Consider the following 27,333-nt stretch of genomic DNA (forward strand, 5'->3'; position numbering starts at 1 on the left):
GTCACACTTGATTTGTTCAAAATGAAGCCAGACTGCAGCGATGCTTGGATCAAGACAGCTGTCTCGCTTGGTGTATATGGGGATGTGTCGTTGTCTGAGGTTAACTCCCAAGGATGTTGAGAGGCAGCAGCAGTCTCCATCTGAAACACTTTGGATTGCTTGGCTACATCTGTGCCAGAAAATTAAAAGTGCGCCTGAGTGAACTCTGAGTGGAAAGAGCAAGGTGAAGCCCACGGCTGTGCTGTTGCATTCCTGCCCTTTCTGAAGGCTGTGAGCAGGATTGGAACCTGTTGGAAATGGTCCCTGGGCCACGCTGCCTTCTGGATCCTGCCTGGGGACAGTGCTGGAGAACAGCCTCGGTGCTGGTCAGACCTGGCCAGAGACCATGCTAGCCAGCGTGTGGGATTAAGTTTCTGTGCCCAGGAATGTTCCCTGGCAGAGTTTATTTTACTCATACAGCTGGAGCAAGTGTGTTCCCTGCACTAAGCTTCAGCTCCCTTTCCCTGAAAGAAGCGTGGTCTTGATGAGCAGCAGAGGTACTCAGCAGGGTTCCCAAAACACAGGACCACCTGCCTTTAGCTCATCTCATCCAGGGAATGCAAATAATGGACTGTGATAGCAATTATGTACAAAATAAATTACCAAGAGATATGTGAGATTATGGGTAATAAACAGAGAAATTTCTTTCCAGTGTGGATATTTCTGAGTGAGCAATTGCAAAGGGAGATAAAGGAGAATTAGATGAAGACCTTCACAGAGGTAGAATTACAGTTGAAACATTCCTGTGACAACTGCAATGAAGTCCTAAATAATGTCACGCTCATTCGTTTGTCTAGGATGCAACTAACACAGAAACGAAGGAAATAGAATTGTCTTCTTGATATGTGAGACTTATTTGTGGTCCAGTCCTGAAAATGGCTGCATAAATCCATGAGGTTATTCCTACAATTCATAATTTCCTTGTGTGGATGGATTCAGCAGTAAGCTGAGTAAGCCAGAGGTGTGTGACACAGAGCAAAGCCTTCACCTGTGTACTTAAAGCTTGTTGTAAGGGAGCATTTGCAGTCCCAGCCTGCAGCAGGTCTGCACGGCAGAGCCTGTTGGGGTTGGGCTCAGAGGTTGATGGTGCAGGATCAGGGGGCTTTTTGACATTTGAGAAAAGGCAATAATTTTGGATGACAACCTGTGGGTTTGTTCAAGCTAAATTCTGGGTTTGTTGGCATTTGAAGATACTGGAATTATAGGTTAGCTTGGGCTGGGTGGGCTTTTTCTCTACAGTGTATTGCAGAATAACACAGACATGAGTTCTGTGTCCTTCCAAGGAGAGGTAAGGGTCAAGTTTAGTATCCCATAACCACACCTGTATGCACCTACATACACCTCCATATGAACTATGGTATCCTGTAAGTAGGACAAAAATGTTCTTGTCTGGTTAACCAGGAGAAGGATTAGGTAGAAGCATGAGATGGTTCTAATGTCCCACAAGTGAAGGGTCTGAGGGATAACTTCAGCTATGCTCAGCTTTCTTATCAAGGATGTGTTGAGGTGCACCCTTGAGTGTATTGTTTAAGCCCCTAGACTGAATTTGTGTTTGACTACTTCAATGCATATGCCCTTGACGTTATATATTAATAGAAAACAAAGATTATATATAAACAGTAAAAAGTCTGCTAAGCTGAATATGACCTATTATTTATTTAATACATAAAATAAAAATTCTGGTATTCAACTGTGTTCATGTTACTGCTACCTTTGGATTAATAGGTTACATAGTGGACTCTAAAGGAATGCATGAATTGAAAACAGGACTTTGGTAAGGGGGCTGAATTCAATGTTCATCAGGGCTGCTGCCTAGTAAGAGTTACTCAAGTTTCTAATCTTCAGTAGAAAAGTGAAACATCAGCACAGAGCTCCCACCTCAGCCTCAAAATGGTGCATGAGGGTCCACTACGGCAGACCCATCAAGGCAGATAGGCATATACCCTTATCCTGAGGCATGGTGCAGGGTTACAGTGGACCTGTGGAGATCCTGTTCCTGGGAATTTGCTTCCTTCTCCCCTAGAAAAAGGGAAAAAAAAAATCAAAGGAAACAGTGCAAAAAAATTTACAAAAACAGTCAAGAGGCAGGATCAGTACAGAGGCAATACAGACACTGTCTGCAGTTGGAGCTCCAGGCATGGGTGCAGGGCAGTCCAGCCAAAATTTCCAGACCTGGAGTTTGTAAAAGAGCAGGATCAGACTGTGTGATCAATGCCTGTGCAAAAAGTGTTATTAAAAGTTAATGCTTTTATTTCTGTTAAAAGTAAGAATAGCAATAATGAACCCTACTCCAAGAATAGTGTGGGAAAGCACTTGTAAAGAAGCTTATTTTTGTTTCAAGTCTCAGGGTTTTACAGTCAGCTATGCTAATCCTGTGAAAAATACCTTGGTTGCAACATTTAGTTTTGAGGGTAAGTTATAATGCTTATATTAAGTCAAAAATTTATGAGCATATCTTCAGCTAAAGTGTTTTTGTTGTGTACTTTGCACTGAGAAAACAATGCGAGGTACCCATGTTTTTGTGTTTCAGATCTGTCTCAGCTTAGTTCGGCTTCTGCATTACTTGGCTCACTCTCCTCTTGGCTCAGTGACATTACTGGATTTTCGCCCTCGGCAGTTTGTGATCGTGGATGGGGAGCTGAAGGTGACAGATCTGGATGATGCCAGTGTTGAGGAGAGCTCTTGCACCAGTAACAGCGACTGCTTCATGGAATTCCCTGCGAGAAACTTCACCCTGCCCTGCTCAGTTGAGGGACGGTGTCAGAGCATGAACGAAAAGAGGAATCTCTACAATGCCTACAGGTGTGTGATCAGATAAAGCCATGTAGAATTAAGAGTGGGCCTAGAGCTCCAGCATCCTTTATGGTTATTCACATCAGAGAGCACATATTGTCTCAGAACCAATGCCCAGGAGTAAGTGAAGCCATGAATAATTGTTTCATTTGTGAAAATACATGGCATTTATAACGTTTGAAATATTTTGCATACTCTGAGTGTGATTCACCACTCAGTCTAATTCTGTGTTGGTTGAAGCCCACTGAATTCTTCACTCAAGCAGAGATTTTCATAGGAGTGAAGCATAAGCACTTTTGGAGCTTGGGGCCCACAAGCTCTGTGGTGAGACAATTCCAGCAGGTCTTTGGTGTGAGTTAAGAGGGGCTATCACATGTTTTGCACCACCAGCTGAACAAAGACTGGATTCAGTGGGAGACTTAGAGCTCAGTTCACCTCCTGCCTTCTGGCTCACTGCTCCCTGCCTTGCTGGAGCCTGCTGTGGTAGGGTGATAACAGCCTCAGTATGTCCCTGGAGCTGCTGGGACCACCCTCATCTGCTGACACTCTGGGGTCTGAGCCCAAACCTCTTAAAGCAAGCGTGGTCTTTTCACCCTTCCCTCCCAGCCCCAGGTCTGTGTGAGCAGGTGCTGTGGGACTGACTCCCAGCGCTGCGCCCACAGTGCGGGACACGTGGATGATGGGCCACGCTGGACCATTTGCCTTGCTGAAGGAAGTGTTCAGCTATTGTAAATCTTCCAAATTTGATTCTAAAGCTGAGTCCAGATTTACAGCTGGGTCCTTCTGGGCGATGGCTTTGTGTTTGTGGTCTTGGCTCTCCCCCATCAACCATCACACCCCCGGAGGGTTGTGTGGGATGCTGGGGGGAGCCATGTCACTGCTTTCCAGGGAGCCAGTAGTGGATGCTCAGTGCTGTGCTTATCCTGTGCCATTGCTGCTCCATCCAATGGGCGCTGCTGGGATGGGCGGCCGCCCTGGCTGATCCAGATAGGAGGAGGAGATCTCAGAGCTGTGCCATAATGGTGTGCTCATTTTTTAGGCTTCCCTTTCAAGTGCCGTGCCATTCACTGCCTTCCAAACCACAGTGAGGAGAGGCTGCTCCAAAGAGAGCCTTCTGCTTTGGGCGCAGGGCGCTCACCAGCATGTGTGTCGCATTAGCTGACCACACTGAAATGGGCTGCACCACATGACAGCCATCTGCAGTTGTGTAGCACAGTATTTAGCATGTCCTGCAAGATTTTCCATTCCCATTTGCTTGGCTTAAAGATCTTGCTTAGCTTGCTAGCTTTTGTTTAAGACTTTTTTACTGTTTCTGGGTAAGAAGCCTTTAATAGGCACCCATCCATCTCGGTTGTAAGTGGGGACATGTCTGTGGTGTGGTGGGCTTGTGGCAGGTTGCTGGTCATGCTGAAGGAAGTGGTCTTTTTCTAATACAGTTTTTAGTATTGCCTTTGAACTGCTCTCAAGTGTGTATTTCATGCACAGTGCCCCAGTGTTCTCAGCCCCTGCTTTGCCTTAATTCCATAGAGACATAGGGTTTTGTTGAATGGTGGATTCACAGTGTGGGAGGCTGTGACCACCCATGCTAAGGCATTACATCAAGCCCTATGCACTTGTCTCAGAAGATGAAATCCTCACTTCATTAGGGATAGGATGCTAAATTTGTTATTTTCATAGGTGCACTCTGTTGCTGTAGGCTTAGAGGTTGCCCTCTGAAGCTGTTAGACAGAAGTCAAAAGCAGCAATATGCCAAACAATGCAAAAACCCCTTGTAATTTTAAAACATAGCACACCCTAACCTTGAAAGCATACTTAAGCCTATCTTGCTGCTTTCTTTATGAGGTAAATAATTAAAGGAGAGGAAACATTTGGGAGAAACCTCTACAAGAACTGGCCTATCTTGACTTTCAGCTGGTTACCTCCTGTCACAAGTGTGTCTCACTGTGTTTTCCTCCAAGTGTTTGGGGCAACAGTTTTCAAAGCACTGACAGTTTTGAAAGTAAACATAATTCATATTTTGAACTATTAACCAATGGTTGAGATGAATTCTCCATCATTGAGAATTCTTTAATGAAGATCAGATAGTTCTTGAAACAATTTGTAGGAACGAATATAAAATGATCTGACAGTCTGTGTTATGCAGATCACAGGGGATACCACTGGCCCTGGAATCGATGAATAACAAATGTTCTTACAATTAAGTTGTGCAGACTGCAGTGTCTGTACACGTCAGGATTTGACATGTGGGTGTTTGCAGTAGAACAGTCGCATGTCTCTGTAGCCCTATAGCTATGGAAAAACAATAACCTCTGTGACTTCCTTCCAGCCAGCACTGAGCAAACTTAGTGACAGCTACTGAATTTTTGCAAAGAGCTATTCACAATCAGTTGGACTCTGCTTTAGGGATAATCTCTAAGCAAAAACAATGAGCTAAAGTTTACCAAATTATTTGTTACAAATGTTGTGCTGCTCTTTAGATTTCTGTATGTATTTACATTGGCTGTTTCATACTCATCATCAGGACAACTTACCAGTGGATTATCCCACTTGGGAAAACCATAAACATTATTTTTGTTTGGGATGAAAAAGGGAGTTACATTCTGAAAGAGATATTCATTGTGTAAATAGAGCGTCAGCTCAATAATACCTGCCTGTATGATCAATTTTTGGTATCAGTAATGGGATTTTCTAATTTGTGTTTATGCAAAGCATCTGCTAGTCTCCTTCCTGAGCATGAGTCCCTGGGGGTTTCCATTTGACAATGTGGTCTCCGTATATGAAAGATTGTTTACTTTGCTTTGCAAGTTAGATGTGAAGCAGGGCAATTTCCAAATTGTGTTCCTGTTTTTTTCGTTAGCTAATATTTACATCCAGTACTTCTGTTTGTATTGTCAGATCCTGACCTGTCCATCTTCATCTTAGGTTTCTGTGACACTGAGTTAGTTGCAATAGGTAGTAGTATTGGCAGAGTAGTAGAACTCTGAAGGAGGAATATGAAAATTAATTGAACTTCAAGGGATGGTAATGGCATATTGTTTTTCTTTTGTAATAAAAATCATTAAAATAGAGTTTGGAATCTCCTCTGTAGGTATTTAAAAGCCACGAGAACACAATCCTAAGTAACTTGTTCTAAGGAGCCCTGCTTGAGCAGGGAGGCTGGACTAGCTGACCTCCAGTGGTGCTTTCCACCCTCTCCCATTCTGTGATTCTACCTCCATCAGTGAATATCTACATGAATGCATCTTGATTATAGATAAATGATAGGAACAGAGAGAACATTCTGTATTCCAGCAGCATAAAAACAATAGAAGATGGCTTTCTCCTGGCACTTAATTTGAAAGTCTAAGAAAACTGTAGTATAGAAAATAGTAATTTCATTTATTGGAAATGAACAGAAATCTAATGTACGCACTTTCAAGGTCTGAAAAAAAAGCAAGCCCAGGATTTATGGGGTTGATGGCATCCTTTGAGTTTGTTGAAGTACAGACAGCTTTGCCAGTAGTCACAATCCATGGGGCTTCCCAGCAAATTGCTGTATTAATGGAACATTTACATGTAGGTACAAGGCAGCCTTGTATGTAGCATATGTAGCATGGTCTAGGTATGCCAGGCAGCTGTGTGTGAATAGTCTCAGCTATGTATTTATTTGAGTATAGGTTGCCATTATATATCCTGAATAGGTCAGTGCCATGTAAGCAATAGGAATTTTATTCCTTATGATCTTCAGGAGTTACCAGATGTTTGTAAACTCTTGTTAAAAAAAAAAAGAAGTCAATATCGGTTACTTTTCTATTGCAGGTTTTTTTTTACCTATCTTCTTCCACACAGTGCTCCATCCTCACTGAGACCATTGCTGGATAAGATAGTCAATGCAACAGGTAATCACAATAAACATGGTAATGCCAAGTAGTTGCTTTATTAGTGTAACTGTTATGGTTTGGAGGGGAGGGTGCTGCTTTTGTGCTCACTGCAATAGAACTAGTTGGTTTTTTCTATCCAGGTTAAAGTTGCTCCCATACCAAGAAGGCAAAAATGGGCCCATATACCAGATAAATCCCGTTTTTAGATTTTATCTAGGCTTCACAGAGATTATTGTTTCATCCTGACACCTCAGCACTGGTGTGAACTGCAACAGAGTGCAATTCCTTGTGGGGTCTGGAAGAACTTCTGTCCCTGGAAAGGGAAATTTTAATGGCAAAACCCAGGATACATTCTCATTGTCAATGATACTAGTGGTGTTTTATACCTCAGGAGCCAGAGCCAGAAATGACATTTCCATAGATCTTCACTGATTACCAAGGGAGTGGCTTTGAGACAAGTGTAGTTGCCTGTGACACTGATTTGAGGGTTTTTCAGTGCCTTGCTCCAGTGTGCATCCAAAGGGAAAATAAATGATGCTGGGCTAAAGCTAATGAGCAAGCAAGACTTTGGAGTTCCCTGTATTGGCTGATGTTGATCTCTTGTGAGGAGTTTTCCTCAGTGTTATTTGCCTGCAGGCCTGGGGCTACCAGTTGGATGAGTCAGCCTCTGGAATGCCTGGGCCCTGTCAGGTGTGAAACCTGACTTGTAGGAGCTCAGGGATTTCCTGCCCACTTCACCACCCTGCCATGGAGCAGGGCACCATGGGGCTCCCATGCTTAGGGCTTCATTCAAATAAAACCTTGTTTTTGTCCTGTGCAGGTTGCTCCTTATCTGAGTAATTATTTTAATCTTTTTCATCTGCTTTTAAAGGAGAACTTCAGTGGGGAATAGATGAGACAGCTGCTCAGCTGGAGAGAGTTTTGAATCTGTATAAGAGTGGGGAATACCTGCAGAACACAACCCGGGTGCCGAAAGCTGGTAATGTCATCCTTCTTGAAACTTAAAATCTAAAATTTTGTCATTGTTGTGGGGTTTGCAAGGGCTAAAATCAGAAATCAAAGCTCAGTGGTCCTTGAAATAATGCAATATTTTATCTGCTTTTTGCTTCCTGGGAGCCTCCTGTAACTCTTCTCACTGTGTGATGTAGCTGGACATCCATAAGTGTGAGCAGGCTGTAATGGGAATAAGAAAATCCAAAGGGAGTTCTCCATGACAGATTTGTGGAAAACCTGTTTCATCACATCCCCACACTGCTGTTGTAGTATCAGAACCTGCCTGAACATATATTGGAGAGAATCTAATCATGAGGCTGTAACATCCCATGGGTTTCCTGGGACTTAAAATGAATTTCTTGTAACATAAATGTTTATAGATTGGAAGACTAAAGTTTTTACTTCCTTTTCAAGGGAAAAATGGTGTGTCCCTCATCTTCTGCTAGTAATAGAATGAAAAGATAGAAAAAAAGAATAGGATGAAAACAAGGCTGATTAACAGTATCTTTTTCATAATATGTCTGTATGCTATTCAAGCTGTGGTACAAAGTGGTGCATGTTCTTCCTAGAAGGACAGCTGTGGAATTGTACATGTCAAAGAATATTATGTGTGTTGGAAATGACTGTTAAGCCCAACAATTGTAAAAGCTGTTTTGCAAATTATTTTTGTGTACGTACAATGTTCATGTCAAACTGTCAACATAATTGACTGCAAGTTGATAGGAAAATTATGGCTTTGCTGTAAAAGCTCAGTAAAGAGGGAAAGATGGGTTCTAAATGAAGATGAATGTTGGCACAGGGGGTTTGAAAAGTTCAGTGAAGCATTTGCTCAGTGAAAGAGATACAGGAGCCAAATTCATTTTGGTTGTGGCTCCGTTAACCTCAAAGGGCCATGATACCAGGGATGAATTTGACCCACTTATCAGAATAATTCAATATTTATTTTGTTGTAAATTTGGCAGGAAAATTGTTGCAGGTGTTCATTTAACTTTCAGATTTTCAGCTTTTCATCACATCTGTGCTGAGTGATACCTGTCAACACAGCAAAATTATTTTCAGCAGTACAATCAATAGTACAAACATGTCCTGAGTTGAAGAAGTGCCAGGAGAGCTGAAGTTGTTCTGTGATGCTGGTTGATCCCAGGTCTAACTGATATATTAGGACAAGGTGAAGTTTTTGGATTTTAGAGATCTGTCATGTTTATAAAGACTCACAAGGAGAGAAGCTTTGGACAGCAGTAGTCAATGTATCAGTGCAGGTTTCCACGGATACGAAGCAGAGCTCTGTGTATATTTAGGTACTGTAATAATTACACATTTTTGTGTTCCTTTAATTCTGTAGAGTCCTGGATACCGTAACACAGAATCCACTACCCCCATGTTCATGATTGGTAATGCCCTGCTCTGCGAGGAGCCTGTTTTATTTGCAGGACATTGCTAATGGACTTAGGCACTTCACAGTGTGACCAAAGATGTTGAAAATCTGTGTAACGTATTGGATAATGTACATTAAATACTGTGAGTGTAACATTGAATTCCTTGATAGAAAAATGTTCTCAACCAGGGACAAGCCTGAGGAATTGGGTATCTTACTAGAAATTACACTTAGATTAGATGTGTTCTCAGACTTAGCTACCATGCCTTTAAGATGTGCAAACCTGTTTCTAGTTTGTTCTAAGCCACTTTAACCAAACAGAAAAGGTATTATAATCTACTTCTATTTTAACACTCCCTTTCTTTGCCAGGAAAATATGAAGAAGTCTTATCATGAGGGCTAAAATGTGTCTATATACCCACTTTTATAATTTTAATTCCAACCATAATCTTTCCCCAACTGATATTTGACTGATATCTGATACTAATACTGTGTTGGAATTAATTTTTTAAATTTTCAATCCAGAGATTATGGAATTAGAAATTATTAGTTAGAATTTATTCTGAGATAATGGAATAAGAAATTATCCTGTGGTACAGTGGAGTTGCAGGAGAGGATGACCTGGAAGGGAGTGGTGTCCAGAGACGTGTCATGGAAGGGAATAGTGTCCAGGGAATCAGCCTCTTTTACTGGTAGGATGCTACCAGCTGAGATTGCATCTTCACCCTGAAAGCAAGGCTGAACAGCTGAGCAGATGGAATATTTTGTATAGATTTTGGTAGAGGGATAGACAGGGATGAAAAGGAACAACTGGGATATTTTCCCAAGCTGTAGGTTGAGATCCTGCTTTGTTTTTTTATTTGGACAAAAAAATCTTTTTAAGATTGCATGATTTTATAAAATGTTTTATGTGTTGCTCTGCAGCATAGACAAAGTTCAAGAAGGATGTTTTTCAGCCCAGTGCCAAATTAAGATAAAATTAAAGGTGATCATTTGGTTCTCAGGTGAGATTGGATTTAATCAGCTTTGCATTCATACCCCAATGGGTGCCAAGATGGGGGAGGCACAAGTTTGCATCCATTTTGCTCCAGATGATAAAACTTTCACAACGTGATTTGCTCTCACAAATAGTAGAAATGACGGGAATTTGTGATGCCAATCTCCTGGCATCTAAAGGTTTAGTGACAAAACAAGGGCTTTCTGATGCATGATCTATTTTGAAATCCTAAAAGAACAGGAGGAGAATTCAGATCCAAGAATTGTAAGGTTTTGGTTTGGTTTGGTTTTGAAAAGAACCTACAGAAGGTTCAAATTTTGAAAAGAAACTACAGAAGCTTCAGAATTTGTCTTAGCTCTTAAATGCTTGGAATTAGGCATTAGCTTGGATAGACCATTGTAAATTCATAGTAGGAAAGACAAGATCATGATCTTGGGCATGTCATGTAAGGCCATAACTAAAACATTAACCTTGAGGAAAGAGTGTGTTATCTATGTGAACTTATGTTTTTGAAAGGAAGACCTCCTCCTATGAACACTACTAAGTGAGAAAGGTGATATTGATAAGCAGTAGGGAAGTGGCATGAAGAAAGTTCTTGTCAGCCCTAGTGTTCCCATAAATAAAGTTTAACAAGATGACATAGTCATATTACAGAAGGTCTTGGATATTAAGCTTTCACTGTACTTCAGTTGTAAAATTTTTATAGTGCTGTAAATTATATTATGTTCTGGACTTTGGTTTAGTATCCTTGAGTAGAGGCGTGGGAGACATTTGATAGCTGTGTATGTGTTCTGCAATCATAAATCACACTGCTGTTCATGTTGATATGGGAGCATTGCAGCATTTAAAACAACACCAGGAACAAATGCTTTAATATTCCATTGGCTGTTGGTCTCTCCTGCTGGAATCCAGAAGAATGTGAATTAAAACAGTAACCATGCATTTCTTCTGACATATGTTATCTAAAAATGATTAAATCATTTCATTAATTATCCAGATAAAGGAGACTATAAAAAAAACTACTGATGTTCATCAGTAAAGTCATGCCCCAGTATCAAGGATTTTATTACTTCAATCAAGTGACAGTGATTTGTACCAAGTATCTGGCCCTTGAGCTAAGCCCCAGCCCTTCAGTTAACTCAGAATTTACTCAGAAATGCGTGAAATCAGCTAACACTTGTAAATCGGATAGCTTTGTTATTCATTAAAGCTAATAAATGACCCATTATTAGGTCTGGGGGTGTGCAAGCCCACAGAAAACTGTAATTGGCTGCTGTTGTTAGCTGAAAGCACATTCTCAAAGCTAAAAAAGCTGGGAGGCTGGACATAAAGCAAAGACACGTTGTGTTTTCCTTTGTCTCAAGACAATTTGGCAGGATTATGCTGTATGTAAATATTTACAGTACAACAGTGTTTTGAAAAAAATATTCTGCAGGGTCACTATAGCAACCTGCTTAGGAATTTGTAAATCTACCCAAGAATTATTGAAATCAGGAACAAACTGCAGCCCAGATTCCTACTCTATCGAAATATATTATAATAAATCTTATCAGCTTTATATTTTTTAAAATTATCTTTATACATGTGCCTTTGGTGTCCCTTTCCCAGAGCCCTAAGGACTAAGGGGGAAAGGTGCACAGGGCAGAAAGTCTCCCTTTGCACCCTGCCTTGCTGGGAGGGCTCTCACATCAGGAGCCAGGCAATCCCAGCACACAGGAACACAGGAGCAGGTTCCTTTGCACCCATGTGATGCTGGCAGTTCAGTGGGTCTCTGCAGCGACCACAACCAGTTGCTTGTTGCTCACTTGTATCTCCACCACAGTGCAAACCATTTATCCTGTTTCCTGAGTAATGTGTTCTGCTGTTGCTAAACTTCTCCCTGTCCAGCTTGGCACCGCACAACGTAATACTTTCTGCTGAGGTCCTCAGTTCCCTTCCAGAACACTAAAGAAGTCGCAGAGTGTCTTTTATAAATCCTGTGGGCATCTGTCTTCAAGCTTAAATGCCCCAACATGTGACCCTAGGCAACTTCTGGCTTATCCATCATCACCATCCTTGTTTTTATGATCGAGTGGACCACGTGCAATGTTTAAGCATCTGTAGGACATTTTGGGCCTGTTGTCTTTGGTAAATTGGTGTGTACCACAGAGGTGGCTGTGGGTATGGAACAGCTCCCCAGGATGTGGGGCACGAGGCAGGAAAAATGCTCCAGCTGTGTCATGTTAACAAGAATAAAATGTAAGGGAACATGTCGTTCCCCTCGTTATTTATTTGTGTTTCGGTGACAGCCTGCATACCGATTTAAATACGGCTCTACTGCCAGCACAATGGAAGCGCACACAAAGCGACGAAGCTCCCGGCCCACGCGCAGGAAACTGGAAACTGAAACGCTCCCCAAAGGAGCAGGGCTATCTCCTGCTCTGATGGCAAAGCCGTGTCCTGCCAGGCCAGCCTGTCCTTCCAAACAGTTGGGATGCGTCAGGCCTGATTGAAAGCAGAGGCCCGCGGGACAGGCCTGCCCTCTCACTTCCTCACACATACCAAAAAGGCGCTCTCTGTAGCAAACCGTGCAGGGTGCTTCAAGGGGCCTGTTGTCAGAAGCATGTGTAAATGTGAGGTATTGGAACATGAGGAAAAGTTCAGCGTAAAATGAAGCATACTAAAAACATCAGTGTATTATTGTCTTTTTTGGATCCAATACTGTTCTCCAAGAGCTCCCTGGGAATCAGAAGGGACTGTTTGTAGAGCAAAACACTGCTCAATACCATTTTTTGCTGATATTGGCAAGATCAGACTCTTTCTGCTTACTTGTGAGCAAAGCAATTAAAAGCAATTCAAGAGTCGACTGCCAGTGTTTCTCTTGAGACTGGAGGAAAAAAGGAGGGAGAAAAAGGAGCAACACGACTTTTCTCTCAAGGATGAACATGGCTGTGTCTCTGTCATTGACCCACAGTATATTGGCAGGTGATAAGAGAACTGGGCAAATCTCCAACAAGTAGCTGTAGTTGGTAGTAAAAACATAGTCTGGCTGCTGTGGCTGAAATAAACGGTCATTAGGACTGATTAAAGTCAGATTTAGGGTGATTCAGACAGGCTAAAAGGGGGAAACCACAGGCGGTTTCACATAGTTTATTATATACTTGTGGAGCTCTTTATATGATTCAGTCTAGTACAGTGAAAATGAGTATGTTTATAGATTGTAGTCGGCTTTGGGACAATGCAGGTGGTTTTTGATGGAAAAAAATAGAATAAAAATTTAAAGCATTGGCTTTTCTTATAGCTCTTGCACTGGTCAGTGATGTTGCAGATTGCTTTTAAAGATGCCTCTCTTAATTGTCACAACAAGTGAGTGATCTTGGTTTGAGGATCAGTGTGACCATCATGGGGATGTGAGTAACATGGTAAGAAACTTCTGAGATTTTGGCCTGATCAAAGCAGCATGATTTGATTGATCAGAACAACCGTGTAAAAATATTTAAAACTGTAAAAGCTATCACAAAATAAAACTTTATAGGATTGTCTGTCTTCAGCATAGCAATGTATCTTGAAGCTCCAAAATGTTTGCAAGAAAAAATGCTTTGGAGTAGAATCTGTCTGTGTAACTGTGAGCTCTTGTATTACCTCCCTTGTGTTAAACTCTGGAGTAAACCCATTGTAAGTGACCTCAAGATCAGGCTTACTGCACTGCATTTAGTTGCTTCAATCCTCACAAAATTAGTAGATGGAGGAAAGGATTCTTTTTCTGCTGATATCAGTAGGAATGCCTTGCATTTCTCTGATCTATTCCTTGCCATTACCTTGATAGACTTTAGGTACTCTCTGTCAAGCTACATGTATGTACACAAAAGTGTAAATTTATGGCTGCATTTATAGTATTAGGCAAGCATTTATTGGTTTTAAACACCATTAGTCTGGAAATTGACCAGAACTTTGACCTTTTTATGATGTGATTTACTGCTGTGAGCCTTCAAATTCCAAGGACTCAATTTAAGCAAGTTTCAGGGCTGGGCAGGACAAAAACTTGATCTGGAGCTGTCTTTAAACCATTGGAGTACTGCTTAATTGAGTAGCTGCACTGTGGTGTCCAATTTAAAGGTGTAGGGGAAGCCCAGCTCTGCTGAAGGCTGGACCTAATGTCATTGCTGGGACACATGTCAGTGGAGGAGCATCCTTCAGGAGGGTCCTTCTAGTTCACGTGAGAGGAGTGCATTTCTTCACAACTCATACAAATAAGGGCTAAAGGGTAAGCTCCCTGAATCAACAATATGCAAGTAAGAGATTCCAGGGATACTTGCTTTTACCATGCAAATGGGCAAGGCAGCTGCCTTGCTCTGCTGGAGATGGAGTGAGTTTTGAAGAGAAGTGCAGTTTGCTTAGACCATCACTTGGTTGGTGTTGCAATGAGTTTCTGATCAGTTCTGACTGAAATAATTTAACAGGAAGTCCCATGTTGGCTTCCCAGGGCAAGCAGAAGTGCATGGCTGGTGTGGGAGCAGGAACCCGGGTGCAGGGCCATCACGTGTCCTGCTCTCCACGCCTTGTGGCTGCCATCCCATTGGGATGCTCCTAAGGGAAGGCACTCCCAGGCAGCCATCGTTGCTTTTTTCCATGCCAGCCACAGGGGCTGCCTTCCTGCCTTTCCCCTCACTGCTTCCTCCCCTCCCTGTGGGCAGCAGTCCCCAGATTGCAGGTATCCAGTGGCTCCTGCCAGTTGGAGGCCCGGCCAGAAGCTGCCCTTGTGAAGCCCGTGTGACGGTGTGCCTTCCTCAGATTCCAGTGGCAGTGTTTCCACCTGTGTGGTGCTTGGTAATCTCACAGCCAAAGGAAAATGCCCTTTGCATCTGTGTCACACTGCCATGTGCATGTTACCTGTTCCCATGAGTCACTGGAGATGCTTGTGGCTTTCCCTCACGTCAGAGCTGTCAGGGAGCAGCGAGGAGAGAAGGGACAGCTCAGGGCCCTGCTGCGTGGTGACACTCCCCTTGCATGGCTTTTTCCATCCTCTCTTGCAGACTCAAACCAGGACCTTGCCATCGCAGTTACTGCTGGTTCAGCTCTGTTGATTAATGTGTCTGAGCTGCCCAGATGATTTACCAGGCTTGGTCACCTTGAAAAAGGCAATGGAAAGGGAGAACTTTATCTCCTCCCTCTGAATCGCTGCTGCTCTTTTGAAGTCTGTGTATGTCAGCTGAGAGCCTAACCCCTGAGAGCTGTATTGGGAGCAGTGCTGGGGAGAAAGGAAGTGCCTTAGGCCTATTAAGAAGCATATCTGTGTTCAGAGGAGTTTAAATATTTATTAAATAAGGGTCCTCAAGGTGGGCTTACTCCCTTGCATGAAGAAAAACACATGATGTGATGTAGTGCTGTGATGGCGTGCTGAGGGATGCTACAGCTTCCTCCCAGCCCCAGTGTGGAGCCTGTCAGACTCCCAAAGTGCCCTGGAGAAGGGCTGGGACATGCTCCCTGCTGACATGGAGAATCAGGCAGATGCTTCATCTCCTGCTGCCACAGCAAGGACCATCCTTCTTTGAATGCCCTCTGTGGCATGGGGCTTGGCACAGTGCAGTGTAAGGTGGCCGTTCTGTGGTGTGCAAAGAGGAGCTGTGGATAATCACATTTTATATCCAGTCAACATAGCATGTGTGCTGATACAAATGGTTACATAGGGTGCTAATGACAGGGAATTGATTTTTTTTGCTTTTAATTTGTGCACATCATTTTACTGTCTTAGGCTGTAAGGTACAAATCAATACTCAGCAGTTCCATGTGAAGATAAGAGAATATTCTGTTACATTCAATTACTGTTACACTACAGTTGATACAGAAACTGGGAAAAAAGGGACTTTTACTTAGACAACAGTTTAATTTATGCTCTGACTTCTCTTCAGAAGAAATGCATAAATATTTTTGATGGAGAAATGACCAGTCATAATGTGGAACTACATTTTGATTTTTCTTTTCTTGCACATGAATCTGCATTTCCTGAATTAAGAAAACTTTTTTGCTTTTGATTTAACTGGGACATGATCAGCTCTGATTTTGCTTCTTGTTTGGGAATGTTTCTTATGATACTTTAAATGAGCTAGGGCTTAAAATAGAATGTATTTACTACATTTGTTTCCAACTATTCCAGACTGTGTGGTGAGAATGAGCACTTGTGAATGTGCACTTCTTTTCCCAGTTGAAATATTGACAGTTTGGAGTAGCAGACACACTTGCCTTTAACTCAGTGGTGTTCATACAATGTGCTGTATGAAATATTAGCAGGCTGAATCAGCAGAGCAGGCAGAAAATGCCTGAACCAAAGTGACTTAAGAATAGACTGTGAGTCAGGGCAGGCAGCTCTGGTTTCCATAATAGATACAACTAGAAGAAATATAGAATGTATTTAGTTTTTTGAATAGGACATGGGGAGGAGAGACAGGAGGGAACCACTAATTTGTGCGTCTGGAGGCTAAATAGAAATGTTTATAAATGATCAGTTGAATTTGCTGATGCATTCATTAGAGAAAGCCCTGTTAGTGGCTGGGAAAGTGAGAGGAGCTGTGAACAGAGAACAAGAGGCAGCTCATAAAGGCAAGTGAGACTGAACGGCAGCCAAGGGAGAGGAGCAGTCGGTGGGGCAGTGCAGAGGCGCTGGGCGAGGACCACGCTGACATGCTCCTGCTACTTTCCCCCCTCCCTTCTCTTCAGAGGCCCATCAAGCGACTCCCCTTTTGTCCTAATCTGAGCAAGCAAAAAAAGTTTGCTTAATTAAAAGCCTGTCTTTTCTTCCTTCTCTAAAAGAGCCAGAGAAAAATAGCATGCTCTTCTGAGGGAGAGGGAGGGCTGGGAACGCCTGGTCAGGTCTCACCCCGACAATCCTGCTCACTGTTGAGAAGTAGGACAGGGAGTCAGTTCATTCAAGTGGATGCTGTTTATTCAATGGGGCATTCTTCCTGTAAAACTCCTAATAAAACCAAAGCCTCGCCTCCACAGTGGGGAAGGGGAAGGGGTTTTGTGCACAGACTGTTTATTTACAGATGCTTTCTGGAGAAAAAGGTGAGAAGAAGAAAGGAGGAAAGGAAAAGGAAAGGAAAGTGCAGAGCTATAAACACGTTTGGGAATAAACCAGAGCTGGTACAGTCTAAACCGTCAGCTTTTCCATCATATATCCTGCTCCTAAGCTGTTCTAATAAACCTTGCCTGTTAAAACCAGCCAGTTTACTTGAGCTTTCCAACCACTGCTTTGCTCCTATTTGCAGAGTACAGAAGGGTGCCTGAAGCCTTTATTCCTGATGAGAACTACAGATGCTGGCCATCCTACCATCACAAGGGCTGCCTCCTCTCCGTGTTTGATGTCAACGAAGCCATTGAGATCTGTGACAGCTACTCCCAGTGCAAAGCTTTTGTTCTGACTAACCAGACGACTTGGACAGGTAGGTCCTGGATGCTGTGGAGCAGAGCTGGGTCACCTATTCTGGCTGCTCTAAGTGTTTTAATACAGCTTTTACAGGAGTGTATTGTGCTGGGCTTTGGGAGCCAGGAGCAGCATCTAGAAGTGAGGTAGTTTCTGAAGGTTCAGCTGAGGCAGCTTCTTTTTTGGTGAGGTTTGTCTTTGCCAGCTGTCAGGAGAGCAGAAACTACAGACAGGCTCACAGGAGCTGGCGCTAGAGGACTAAGCAGGAGGATCCCAGGTTACCAAACCACAGGATCTGAAATGTTATTTTTTTGCATTTTTGTGCTTCTGGGAGCTGTGAACAAGCACTTCCATGGACCCAAGAAAAATCTAATTCCTGTTAACCTTGTCTATGCCTAACCAGTGACTATTAGGTCATCATGTCAGACCATCTGTAGCTGGAATATTGAAGTTAATTGATATACGAAAAAAGTATTTATTCTGGCACAGGGAAATTCATAGGAAGTTTAGAGCAGCTTCTATCTCAGGTTACAATATCAAAAGTAAATGGGACTTAACAGCAATGTTTGTAGTCTTATTTGTCATTCCCTTTGCCATACCATTCCTGAGGCATGAGCACCTGAGTCCCTGAAACCTGCAGCTCGGAAATTTCCTCAGTAGTTAAGGCATTCTGTTTGCCTTGCAATACTTTTAAAGAAAATAGTGTTATGAGAGCCCCCTAGAGAGGTAGGCTGAGAGCAAATAGCATTTGATTTTCTCAAGTTTAGAGAGGGAAGGCAGAAGTACAGCAAATATGGAGTGTATCTCTGTGCTGCAAGGAAAGGAAGGGATTTTGCAGGTCTGTGGGGCAGCAGGAGCTCGTTGGGAGGCAGGAATGTGAATAATAGGTGCCAGGTCAGTGAGTGTGGGGAGATAGAAGAGCTGTGCTGTGGCTCCCACAGACACCAAACAAAGAAACCTTGCCAAATTCAGCCCCCACTGGCCTTGGATATACATGCAGCAGGAGCCTTATGCTACCCAGACTGTTGTCACTTGCTGCTGCTTTTTATCTGAGGACTAGAAACCTTGTTCCAGCTTGTTTAAAGCCCAGAATTACAAAGTGATCAGCAAGAGCTGTTTCAGAGAAAGTCATGTTTAATACATATTGCACTGATCAGTTTTGTAAAGATCAAGCATGCAAATATGATTCTGCTTCTGCACAGTCAAACGAATGTCCTTCATTTAAGCCCTGAACCCAAGCCTGTTTTTATCAATGGGAATCTCAAAATACTTTTTTAAAGACCACATGGAATTTGTATGAAAGTCTTCAGACCTTTCTTTCATTTACTGTGCTAGCTGTGCACAGCTGTATCTTGACCATAATTAGGTAAGAGTAAAGATACTGAAACCTTTGGTGTCATTTTAGACAAAAACAGTTCAGGTTTATACCAGCTGAAGTTAAGAGAGATTTCAGTCTTGCATAGCCTGAAGAATGCATAAGTTGAAGTAGAATTTGAAATGTCAGCATTTTAAGGTAGGCAACTTTTTGCTCATCACTTCTAAATATTTACCCCTTCCCCCTCTTTCCTATTTAATGCAGGTCGACAGCTTGTCTTCTTCAAGATGGCCTCAAATCATATTGTGCCTGATCCTGACAAGATAACATATGTGAAGGTGACAGACTGACACCTAAAGTGGCTCAGTCTGACACGTGAGTGATAAGAGCTGTTTGTGTATAAATATAGGCAGCTGTTAGGTAGAAGGCGGCTGAGGCCGAGAATAATTGCACTATTACTCATTCTAATCCATAGAGTGCTAAAAGAAACTTTAAAGAAATAACCTGCATGACCAGGATGAATGTGCAATAAAACAAGATTTTGAAAATGTGATTTAAAAACAAAGCAAAACAACCCAAAGCAAAGTACAAGGGATGATACACTGTTAGAGTATAATTTTGGTTATAAATCAGCTGGCAGCTCTGGCTCTTCTAAGCAAGGTTAGCATAACATATCTGACCTATACATGTGTGTCCAGGGATGAAAGCTGATCATTTCTCTGGGAAGCCTGTATCCTCTGCACTGGTATTTATTTGGGCACGTACAATCACAACAGAGGAACTGAAGCGTATCTGTTTGTCTGCTGAATAGCAAACGTTGCTGAGGACAATCAGCATTTGTGTTCAAGCTATGGAACATGCAATGCCGGCATATTTGTCTAACGGAAGGAATTGCTTATGTTTAGAATTGCAAGACTGCAACTAATTTTCATTTTTGCTTCCAATGTTATCATAAAGTTTCATTTTTAATTTGAAAGAGCCATTTTGTGGATCTAGCAAATCACATAAGCATATGAATAGTCCCACTGAAAGGGCAGGGACTTACCCAAGTGCCGAGTGCTTTGCTGGATAGGCCTGAGCATATGCTTCCAATTAAGCCTGTGCTTAAGACTTTTGTTGAATCAGTTTGAATTGTTCAGGAAGCCACATCTTTGACAGACTGGCAAAGCAGTCCAGCTGGTTGAACAGTATTAATTTAATGACTATCTTGCAGTTATTCATACCTTTTATCATGAGGTCCTTGGTTTTCTAAGGCATCGCTTGCTGATTCATAGAGTGAATGAAGTAAATTACCTTAATGATGTCAAATGAATGCTAGCCTTAATTCTATATAAAATGCATCTTAAAGGCAGGGTGTGTCTAGAGAATTTGCTTTCAGTGAAAGCAATGAAGTAAATGCTAAAGTGACCAATGTCATACTGTTTTGTAGTTTGTACAGTCAGGAGAAAATGTGCTTTTGTTTCTCAAATTGTTTATTTTTGTAAAAAAAAAAAAGATAAATAAAATTTCTTTTATTCTTTGTTTTTGTGTGTTTGTGTTTCAAATAAATGCCTCAATTCAGTGTATTGTATGTAAACTTAAACTTGGGATATTTTTTCCAGAAAGGACTGAGGTTGTTCCAGTGTTTCCCAGAGAAGGGTATGTTGGTGCCTGGAGTACTTGGTGGCTTTACCTGTGTGGTGCCTGTCACAAAGTGAGTCATGGTTAGCAGGCAGTGGTTGAGCAGCCTTTGCTTCTCTGTGCTCTGCCTTAGGCTGGTATCAGCCTTTTAGCACTTGGAAGGGGCAATGGTGAGAGCAGGACTTGATGAAATTGCTCGTTGGGCCAAAAGGGAAGCCGAGCAGCAGCTCCTGCCAGGGAGGGCAGGGAAGGAGAGCAGGAGAGCCAGGGAAGTCGGGCAGCAGTGTGGGGTGCAGGAGGGAAGGTCTGACAGTGCCACCGCGGGCAGCGGGTCTCGCCTCCCCACAGTTTCTCTGAGGTCCCCGACGCCCTAATGGCTTTGGCAATTGGCTGAAGTGAGTCCTGTAATGGCTGTAACTCACAAATTATCAAACTCCCAGCCCTAATAGCTCAGCTGATTGTGTCGCCGTGCACTTAGGAACCCATCAGTCATACTGTGGTAATAAACAAACACTATGGATTCTTTTAAAATTGCTGCATAAATCATGCCAACACATACTGCACAGTTCATTGAAGTGATATGGGTTGTTGGCACTGAGGTGCTGGTATGTATTTTGAAAGTCTTTAACCTCCTGTGATTTCCTTCCCATTAAGCACTGCACAGTTCCAAAAACACCCAGCATTTAAAAACGTTCTTTAAATTTAAATCCTTTAGTTGCATTCCTATGTAAAAAATGCCAACATTTAAAAGAAAAGAAAAAAGGCATTCAGGGTAATACTTTAAAGCTGTAGTAGGTAACCTCAATAATTTCATTCCATCACTTTCTGCACACTGGAAAAAAAATGCCTCTTTAGTCAGGAATTGATTATCCCTAGAATTAAACAAAGTTGCCAAACCAATTTATATCAGCTTTTGCAAATAGAGATCATGTAAGCAAGAAAGAAACATAGCTGTGAGCCAAGAAGCTGGATTTTAAATTTCAGTGTAATCAACTTTATACAGGCAGGTTTTATAACTCTGAAAGTAAGGCTTTCCAGTGGAAATGCTGATTAAAATCTTAGATGTGATACTACAATAAGAGAATTTAACAGCTGTAGTAAGCACTGGCAAAATTCTGAATTTATGTGGAGAAAGTGATTTTTGCAGCAGTGGGTCTGATTCAGCAGTGCCTGACTGGCATACGTGGCATGGATACCCTTGAGAAGCCATAGAGGAGGAGGAAGAGGAGGAAGCAAGGCACAAAGCGAGCTGGCAGGTCTGGGCCAGTCAGCCTGGGACCTGCTTCATGTTTTCTGTGGAAAAGGCATTTCTATCTGTTTTTTTCCCCTAACCTTTGGACTGCTTTTTACATTTCCTGGCTTCCTCAAGCCACAAGGTAGAAATATGAAAGAAGACACCCACAGGGCTTTAAACGACTGCTGTCTGTGTGTGCACATGCACGTGTGTGTATGTGTATACGTATTTATGTACGTGTCATGCTGAACAGGGAGAGCTTATTTCCTCAGTGAAAAACCAATTGCCTGTGCACAAAATGAAGTGCTAAACAGGATGTTGAGTTCATCTGGAGAAGTGAGATCTGTGTGAGGCTATGGGTGCTGCAGCTCTGCAAGGGGCTGTGCTGAGTGTTTGGCCCAGTCCAGCACCATGTTGTTCTGCCTGGTCTGAGGCTCAGAGCACCTCCAAGAGCTGCCCACTGTCTCCTGATGGTTTGGTGAGGAGGTGGTTCTAGCCCCACCACTGGGAACAGGCTCCAGGCAATGAAACAAGCACTGACCAGCATCACCTTCAGCCTGATGTCCTGAGGGTTGCAGGAGAGACATGCCAAGAGCTTTCATCTTTGCTTAGACCAAAATAAAAATGTGTTCTTCTATTTTTCTCTGTCTTCTCTGAGCCTACTGCCTTATCTCAGCTCATTTTTCTGAGCTTTCTCCCCAACTTCAGTGTGTCTTTTTAAGTAGAAAGCTGAAGTCTCCTGTAATCAGCTTCAAACAGGTGGTCACAACTCACATCACATCTGGGAGAAATCTATGGTGGAATTAGTAATACTGCCATAAGCATTCATTGCCGTGAGACAAAGCTTGAAAACAAGTGGGCCCTGTTTCCAGCTGAGAGGTTCAGGTAAGTTTGTATAAGGAGTGAAGGGGGTTGGATGGGCAGTGAGATGCTGGCGAAGAATGTCAGAGAGGTACTTTCAACATGAGATAAAGGAGTTCAGTGTAGTACAATTATTTGTGATTTGCCCTGCCTCTCACTGCTTCACCGAGGCATTTTGCTTGGTCCTTCTGCCAGCCATGATCAAATTTCCCATAAGATTTGTGAGATTTGTGGGAATGGTGGAGTGGGGTGCAGGGAGGACAGCAACCTGGCATGAAGGCAGCTCTTCCTGTTGCAGTTACTGTCTGTGGTGTGGCAACCACAGGGGACACTCACCTGGGGTAGGACCTGACCATGGTAGCTGCACAGTGAAGACCTTGTCCCTGCCTCTGAAATTCACCTTATCAACTTGTACTAAGAGGATTTGTAATTCAAAGCATATGGAAGGTGGCAGTGAATATCCAGAGATCATATTGTGTTACCTGACAGGAAATAATAATAATATGATCAGGGATGATGTGAACACTGATATTCAGATTTAGCAGGGAGAGCTTATGTTGTATTCTTTAGCACGAAATTCTTTGAAGGCTTAACTACAACGTACTATTGGCAGGGAAAAAAATTGAGTGGCAAGACTGTTCACAAGTTTTTTTGAGGAAAACATATCCCTAACCTTTTGGTCAAAATGTGAAATAGTGTTGAAAGAAGTCAAACAGATTTGGGTTGAAAAGACTCATCTGAACTTTTCATCAATCAACTGCAGAAACAAAAAATGGGACTCAAAAAAGAGGAGGAATGTTGGTGGAAAGAATGCAGTATAAAAGATTTCACAGTCATACTCTGCTTACTGTTTTTTGAGATGTGATCATTGAATATTTTTTTTTTTTTTTGTCATGAAAATATATTTTTTTCCTCTCTGTGTGTTCTAAGCAGGAGCAAAACATGTTGGGCTGCCCTGCATTAGAGCTCCCAGGGCATGCATAGTCCCTGTCCTTCCTTCAGCACAGACATGGGCCTTGGCATTTGAACTCTTAACAAGTAGGCTTCTTGCAAGTAAGTACAAGTGATGTTTTTTTCTAATTGGAATGGATGCTTTTAAGAGGTGCATTTAAAAAATGTGAAGGAAACAATACGTGTTGCTTCCCTTTGTGCTTGTGTACAGTCAACAATTGCCTTTGTGTAATAGGTGCCCCACTTCTATGCAAACTGATGGGAAATATAATTCAGTAGGAGCCACCCTCATTATGAAACTGTCTTTGATGTCAAGCCAGAGGGCAAACAACACATTTATTGGAAATTGTGGCTTTTAAACAAAAAATCCCTGCTAACCACAGTTTTTCAGCAAATGACTGGGAGGCTGAGAAGGAAGACTAAACTATCCAGAGGCTACTTGAAATGATAAAGTCAGAATGTGATCTTATTTAGCTTGATTTTACCAGTATAGATCAGTTAATCTGTGCTTTATGTTAATGTAAAACAGTATCACACTGTTAGATTTTCAAGTATCTGCAAAGAAGGAACTCAGGAAAACCAACCTCTTGGACCTAAATGTTTGAGCCATAGAAGTGAGGAAAAATACACTGATTTTCCCATATATACATGACCATGTGAGCACATGTAGGTTCCTGTGAAATTTGAACAATGACAACATGAAGGCTTATCTTTCTTTTTCATGGAATTTTTAACAAGATACACAAAACTAAAGACATGTTATTTAATAAATAATGCCAGGAAGGGAATATGATTTCTACATATTTACACTCAGTGTTTAATAGGTATAATGCCATTCCTATTTATCATCCTTCTGCCAACTTCAAGTATGCCCTAAGAAAAAGTTCCAGTTTTCAATACTACAAGTACCTGGCATGTATGAAGACAATGGTACAAATTGTTATTTATGAATTACAGCTTTCCATAAATAGAGTAGAAGGAATGCAGAGCAGCCAGTCAGACAAATAGATGACCAGGGGCACAGCGGCACTTTTAGAAGTGGGTGTATTTAATGTTTTATACAGGACCTTGGGTTTGTACAAGTTCATGACCTATGAAAAACCTCATATGACTTACTGGCAGGTACTGTCTCATTCCTGGGCACAAGCTATTGATCATCATGCGGGCTACTATTTCTACATTTTTATTATCCTGTCCTTTAACCCACATGAGATACAAACCTAAAGCCTGTTTAAAGAATGGAAACGCTTCAATTAAATGTCAGGTTTTGATTTGTACATGGCTCTGATTTGTGATTTGTTATAGAACTTTGGTCAATGACAGCTCTTAAACGGAAAGAATATTACAGAAGCAAAAGTAATGCACATTCATGCAGTGAATTTGTGAAGAGACTGCACTGTGTACATGGAGAACTGAAAACTTTAATGACTTGGATTGTGGGTCAAAGTGGCAGATGTGAAAAGAAATCACCATTTTGCTGCCTTACATTGCAACACATGTTCCATGGCCTATAATTATTATGATATACAGTCCATTTCTTAGAGACTGAGCCCCTGGAATTTTGTATCCATAGGTGAACAAACTCCTCTTTCCCTCTTTTTACCAACTACTAAAGAGAAGGAGTAAAAAGGAGCTCTATGAGTATAAAAATACTCTTGCAATTCAGAAGCCAGGGTAGCTGTGATGCAGTGGACTCTGCATGGCTTCTGTGCAGTAACAACCAGTGGGCAAGAATCAGTGGCTAAAGTTAGCAGTAATTCCAAAGTGGATGCTGGAGCTAACCAAAAAATATCACTGGATGGCAAACATGTCTCATTCTAAAAGTAATAGGAAAGCAACATGAGAACTGTATAGTAAAAAAGGTGTAAGAAAAACAGAAATACTATTTTTATAATAATTGTATAATTTGCTGTGGGGGAAAAACAAATATGCAGTCCAAAAAGTCCACCCTACACATCAGTGGGAGATTAACTCTTACCTCTCTCAAGTCACCAGCCCATGTAATACCAGTTCACAGTTTCTTCCCTTTACAATTTATTTCTCTCAGGGTTTCAGTTGTCCCATTCTTGCTCAGAGGTAGTGGGCTCCTCGTGTGTGACAGAAGGAAACTGCAGCAATGCTGTCACTTCTCAGCCAGCCTTGGTTCTTGCCTCATGTTGCAATTCCCACACCATAGGACATGACTTCAGCTTGCCTGGGATAAATTCAGTGTGTAAACTTAGTGTTCCTAGTAAAAATTACTACAGACAGTTTTCTTATTATGAGATAAAGCACCCTCCAATGCCATCTAGTGATGCTGACAGAATCTTATTTAGAACCCCAAACCTTGTGCATTCCAAGTAAATGTCACATGTGTCTATACTATGAAATATAATTATACTTTCAGAGCAAACCTAGAACAGTTTTTTTTTTTTTTCAATTAATTTAATCAGTTTTTACTAATTTACTTAGGTAATTTCCTATACACTTGTATATGGCCCTTTTTTTTTTCTTTTCCCTTCTAAATTGCTTGGTGATGTAAGAGGCAGCTGAATCTGCTCCAGCTGTCACCTGGGACCTTGGTGCCATATGCCATGTTGATTGCCCTTTACTCAAACTCTACCACAGGGCAATGTGAAGCTGTCTGTTCAGTACCTTCCAAGGGGCACAAAGCTCACTTTAAAGCAGAGGTCCAAAGGCAGAATCCTTCAGAAAAATGCTAATAATTAAAAAAAAAATGCATATTGTTTATTGCAGCAAACCATTTATGAATGGTATCAAATTTCTGTTGCCATGTCCTTTCCAAGCTGAGGCTGATAAGATTTCATGCAGCTACAGAAAATCTGGGGAGGGGAACACGGAGGGGATGGAGAAGGGAATGGCAAATTTGCTGTGTTTAATGTATTGGACACCATCTGTATTTTATTCAAATAGGGTTATATATTTTGTGAAAATAAAAACCAGCCTCATGAGTCAGTGTGTGCAAGGCAGTCACTTGAATATATATAATGGGAAACATGTTTTAGGCTGGAAGTTGCAAAGGGAAATCAAATGTTTGAAGTGTCAAAGTTGGAAAAATATAAAATACGCCTGACACCGTAGCTATTGAAGCCAAAATGAATAAATCATCATCTCAGGAAAGAAAACCTCACTAAGTTCTTGGCTATAACCTTCATTTTCCTACACTCAAATAAAATTACATACAACCTGATAATTTAACCAGACTTGTCAATAAGAACTGATGGCTTCAGCAGACACTATCACTTCATGCTTCACTGTAGACTTCAGAAGCATCCAGTAATTTATCCAAGAAATAAATTTAATGTCAAACTTGTCTCTTCAAGTTGATAGATAGAAGAACCTTACACAGTGGAGCTGATGTGAAATATGTCATATTGTAGAACACTAGAGTAAAATTAAATTAATGTCAGCTCAGTAGTTTATTCCCCACGTACAGCTTTTCCTGAGCAGTTATATAAGAAGCATTTTAGTATCTTTCTAAGTAATGCAAGCATGACTTCCAAGAAGGAATTCAAGAGAAACTTTGAGGTTACAATATTAGGAGTCTGAGTTTACACTCCAATTTCTACTGCAGTCTCAGTATTGATTCAGATCAAGTTTTAAGCTATTTTCTCTTCAGAATAGGCTCTGTGTCAGAAACTTGATTTGCAAACATAGTAAGACCTATCTGTGCCAGTCTGGGGAGAATTACTGGGCCATGGTGTTTTCTGGCTTTGTGTGCATTTATTTATAACAAAAAAAGCAGCCTGATGGATTGATGAGAGATATTTTAGCTGCAATTTGGCATGCCATTATTTGGGCAAACTGAGGCCATTAATTTACTGTTTTAGATGCATTCGTACCTGTTTATTTATTTGTCAGAAGGAATAGTCCCTGAAAATTTCCAGTCAAACGAA

General features: G+C 41.7%; 1 protein-coding gene across 1 annotated transcript in view; it reads left to right on the forward strand.

The window, feature by feature from the left end:
- Positions 1-20,290, forward strand: part of PKDCC (protein kinase domain containing, cytoplasmic) — a 35,833-nt gene extending 15,543 nt beyond the window's left edge. Inside the window, exons 3-7 of the mRNA XM_068185825.1 lie at positions 2,570-2,841; positions 6,631-6,710; positions 7,564-7,671; positions 17,302-17,475; positions 19,036-20,290. Coding sequence (XP_068041926.1) covers positions 2,570-2,841; positions 6,631-6,710; positions 7,564-7,671; positions 17,302-17,475; positions 19,036-19,121 — 720 coding nt within the window. The 3' untranslated portion in view covers positions 19,122-20,290. The remainder of the gene's footprint in view (positions 1-2,569; positions 2,842-6,630; positions 6,711-7,563; positions 7,672-17,301; positions 17,476-19,035) is intronic.
- Positions 20,291-27,333: the final 7,043 nt, after the last annotated feature.

The sequence above is a fragment of the Anomalospiza imberbis genome, chromosome 3 (genome assembly GCF_031753505.1).
Source record: "Anomalospiza imberbis isolate Cuckoo-Finch-1a 21T00152 chromosome 3, ASM3175350v1, whole genome shotgun sequence".
Lineage (NCBI taxonomy): Eukaryota > Metazoa > Chordata > Aves > Passeriformes > Viduidae > Anomalospiza > Anomalospiza imberbis.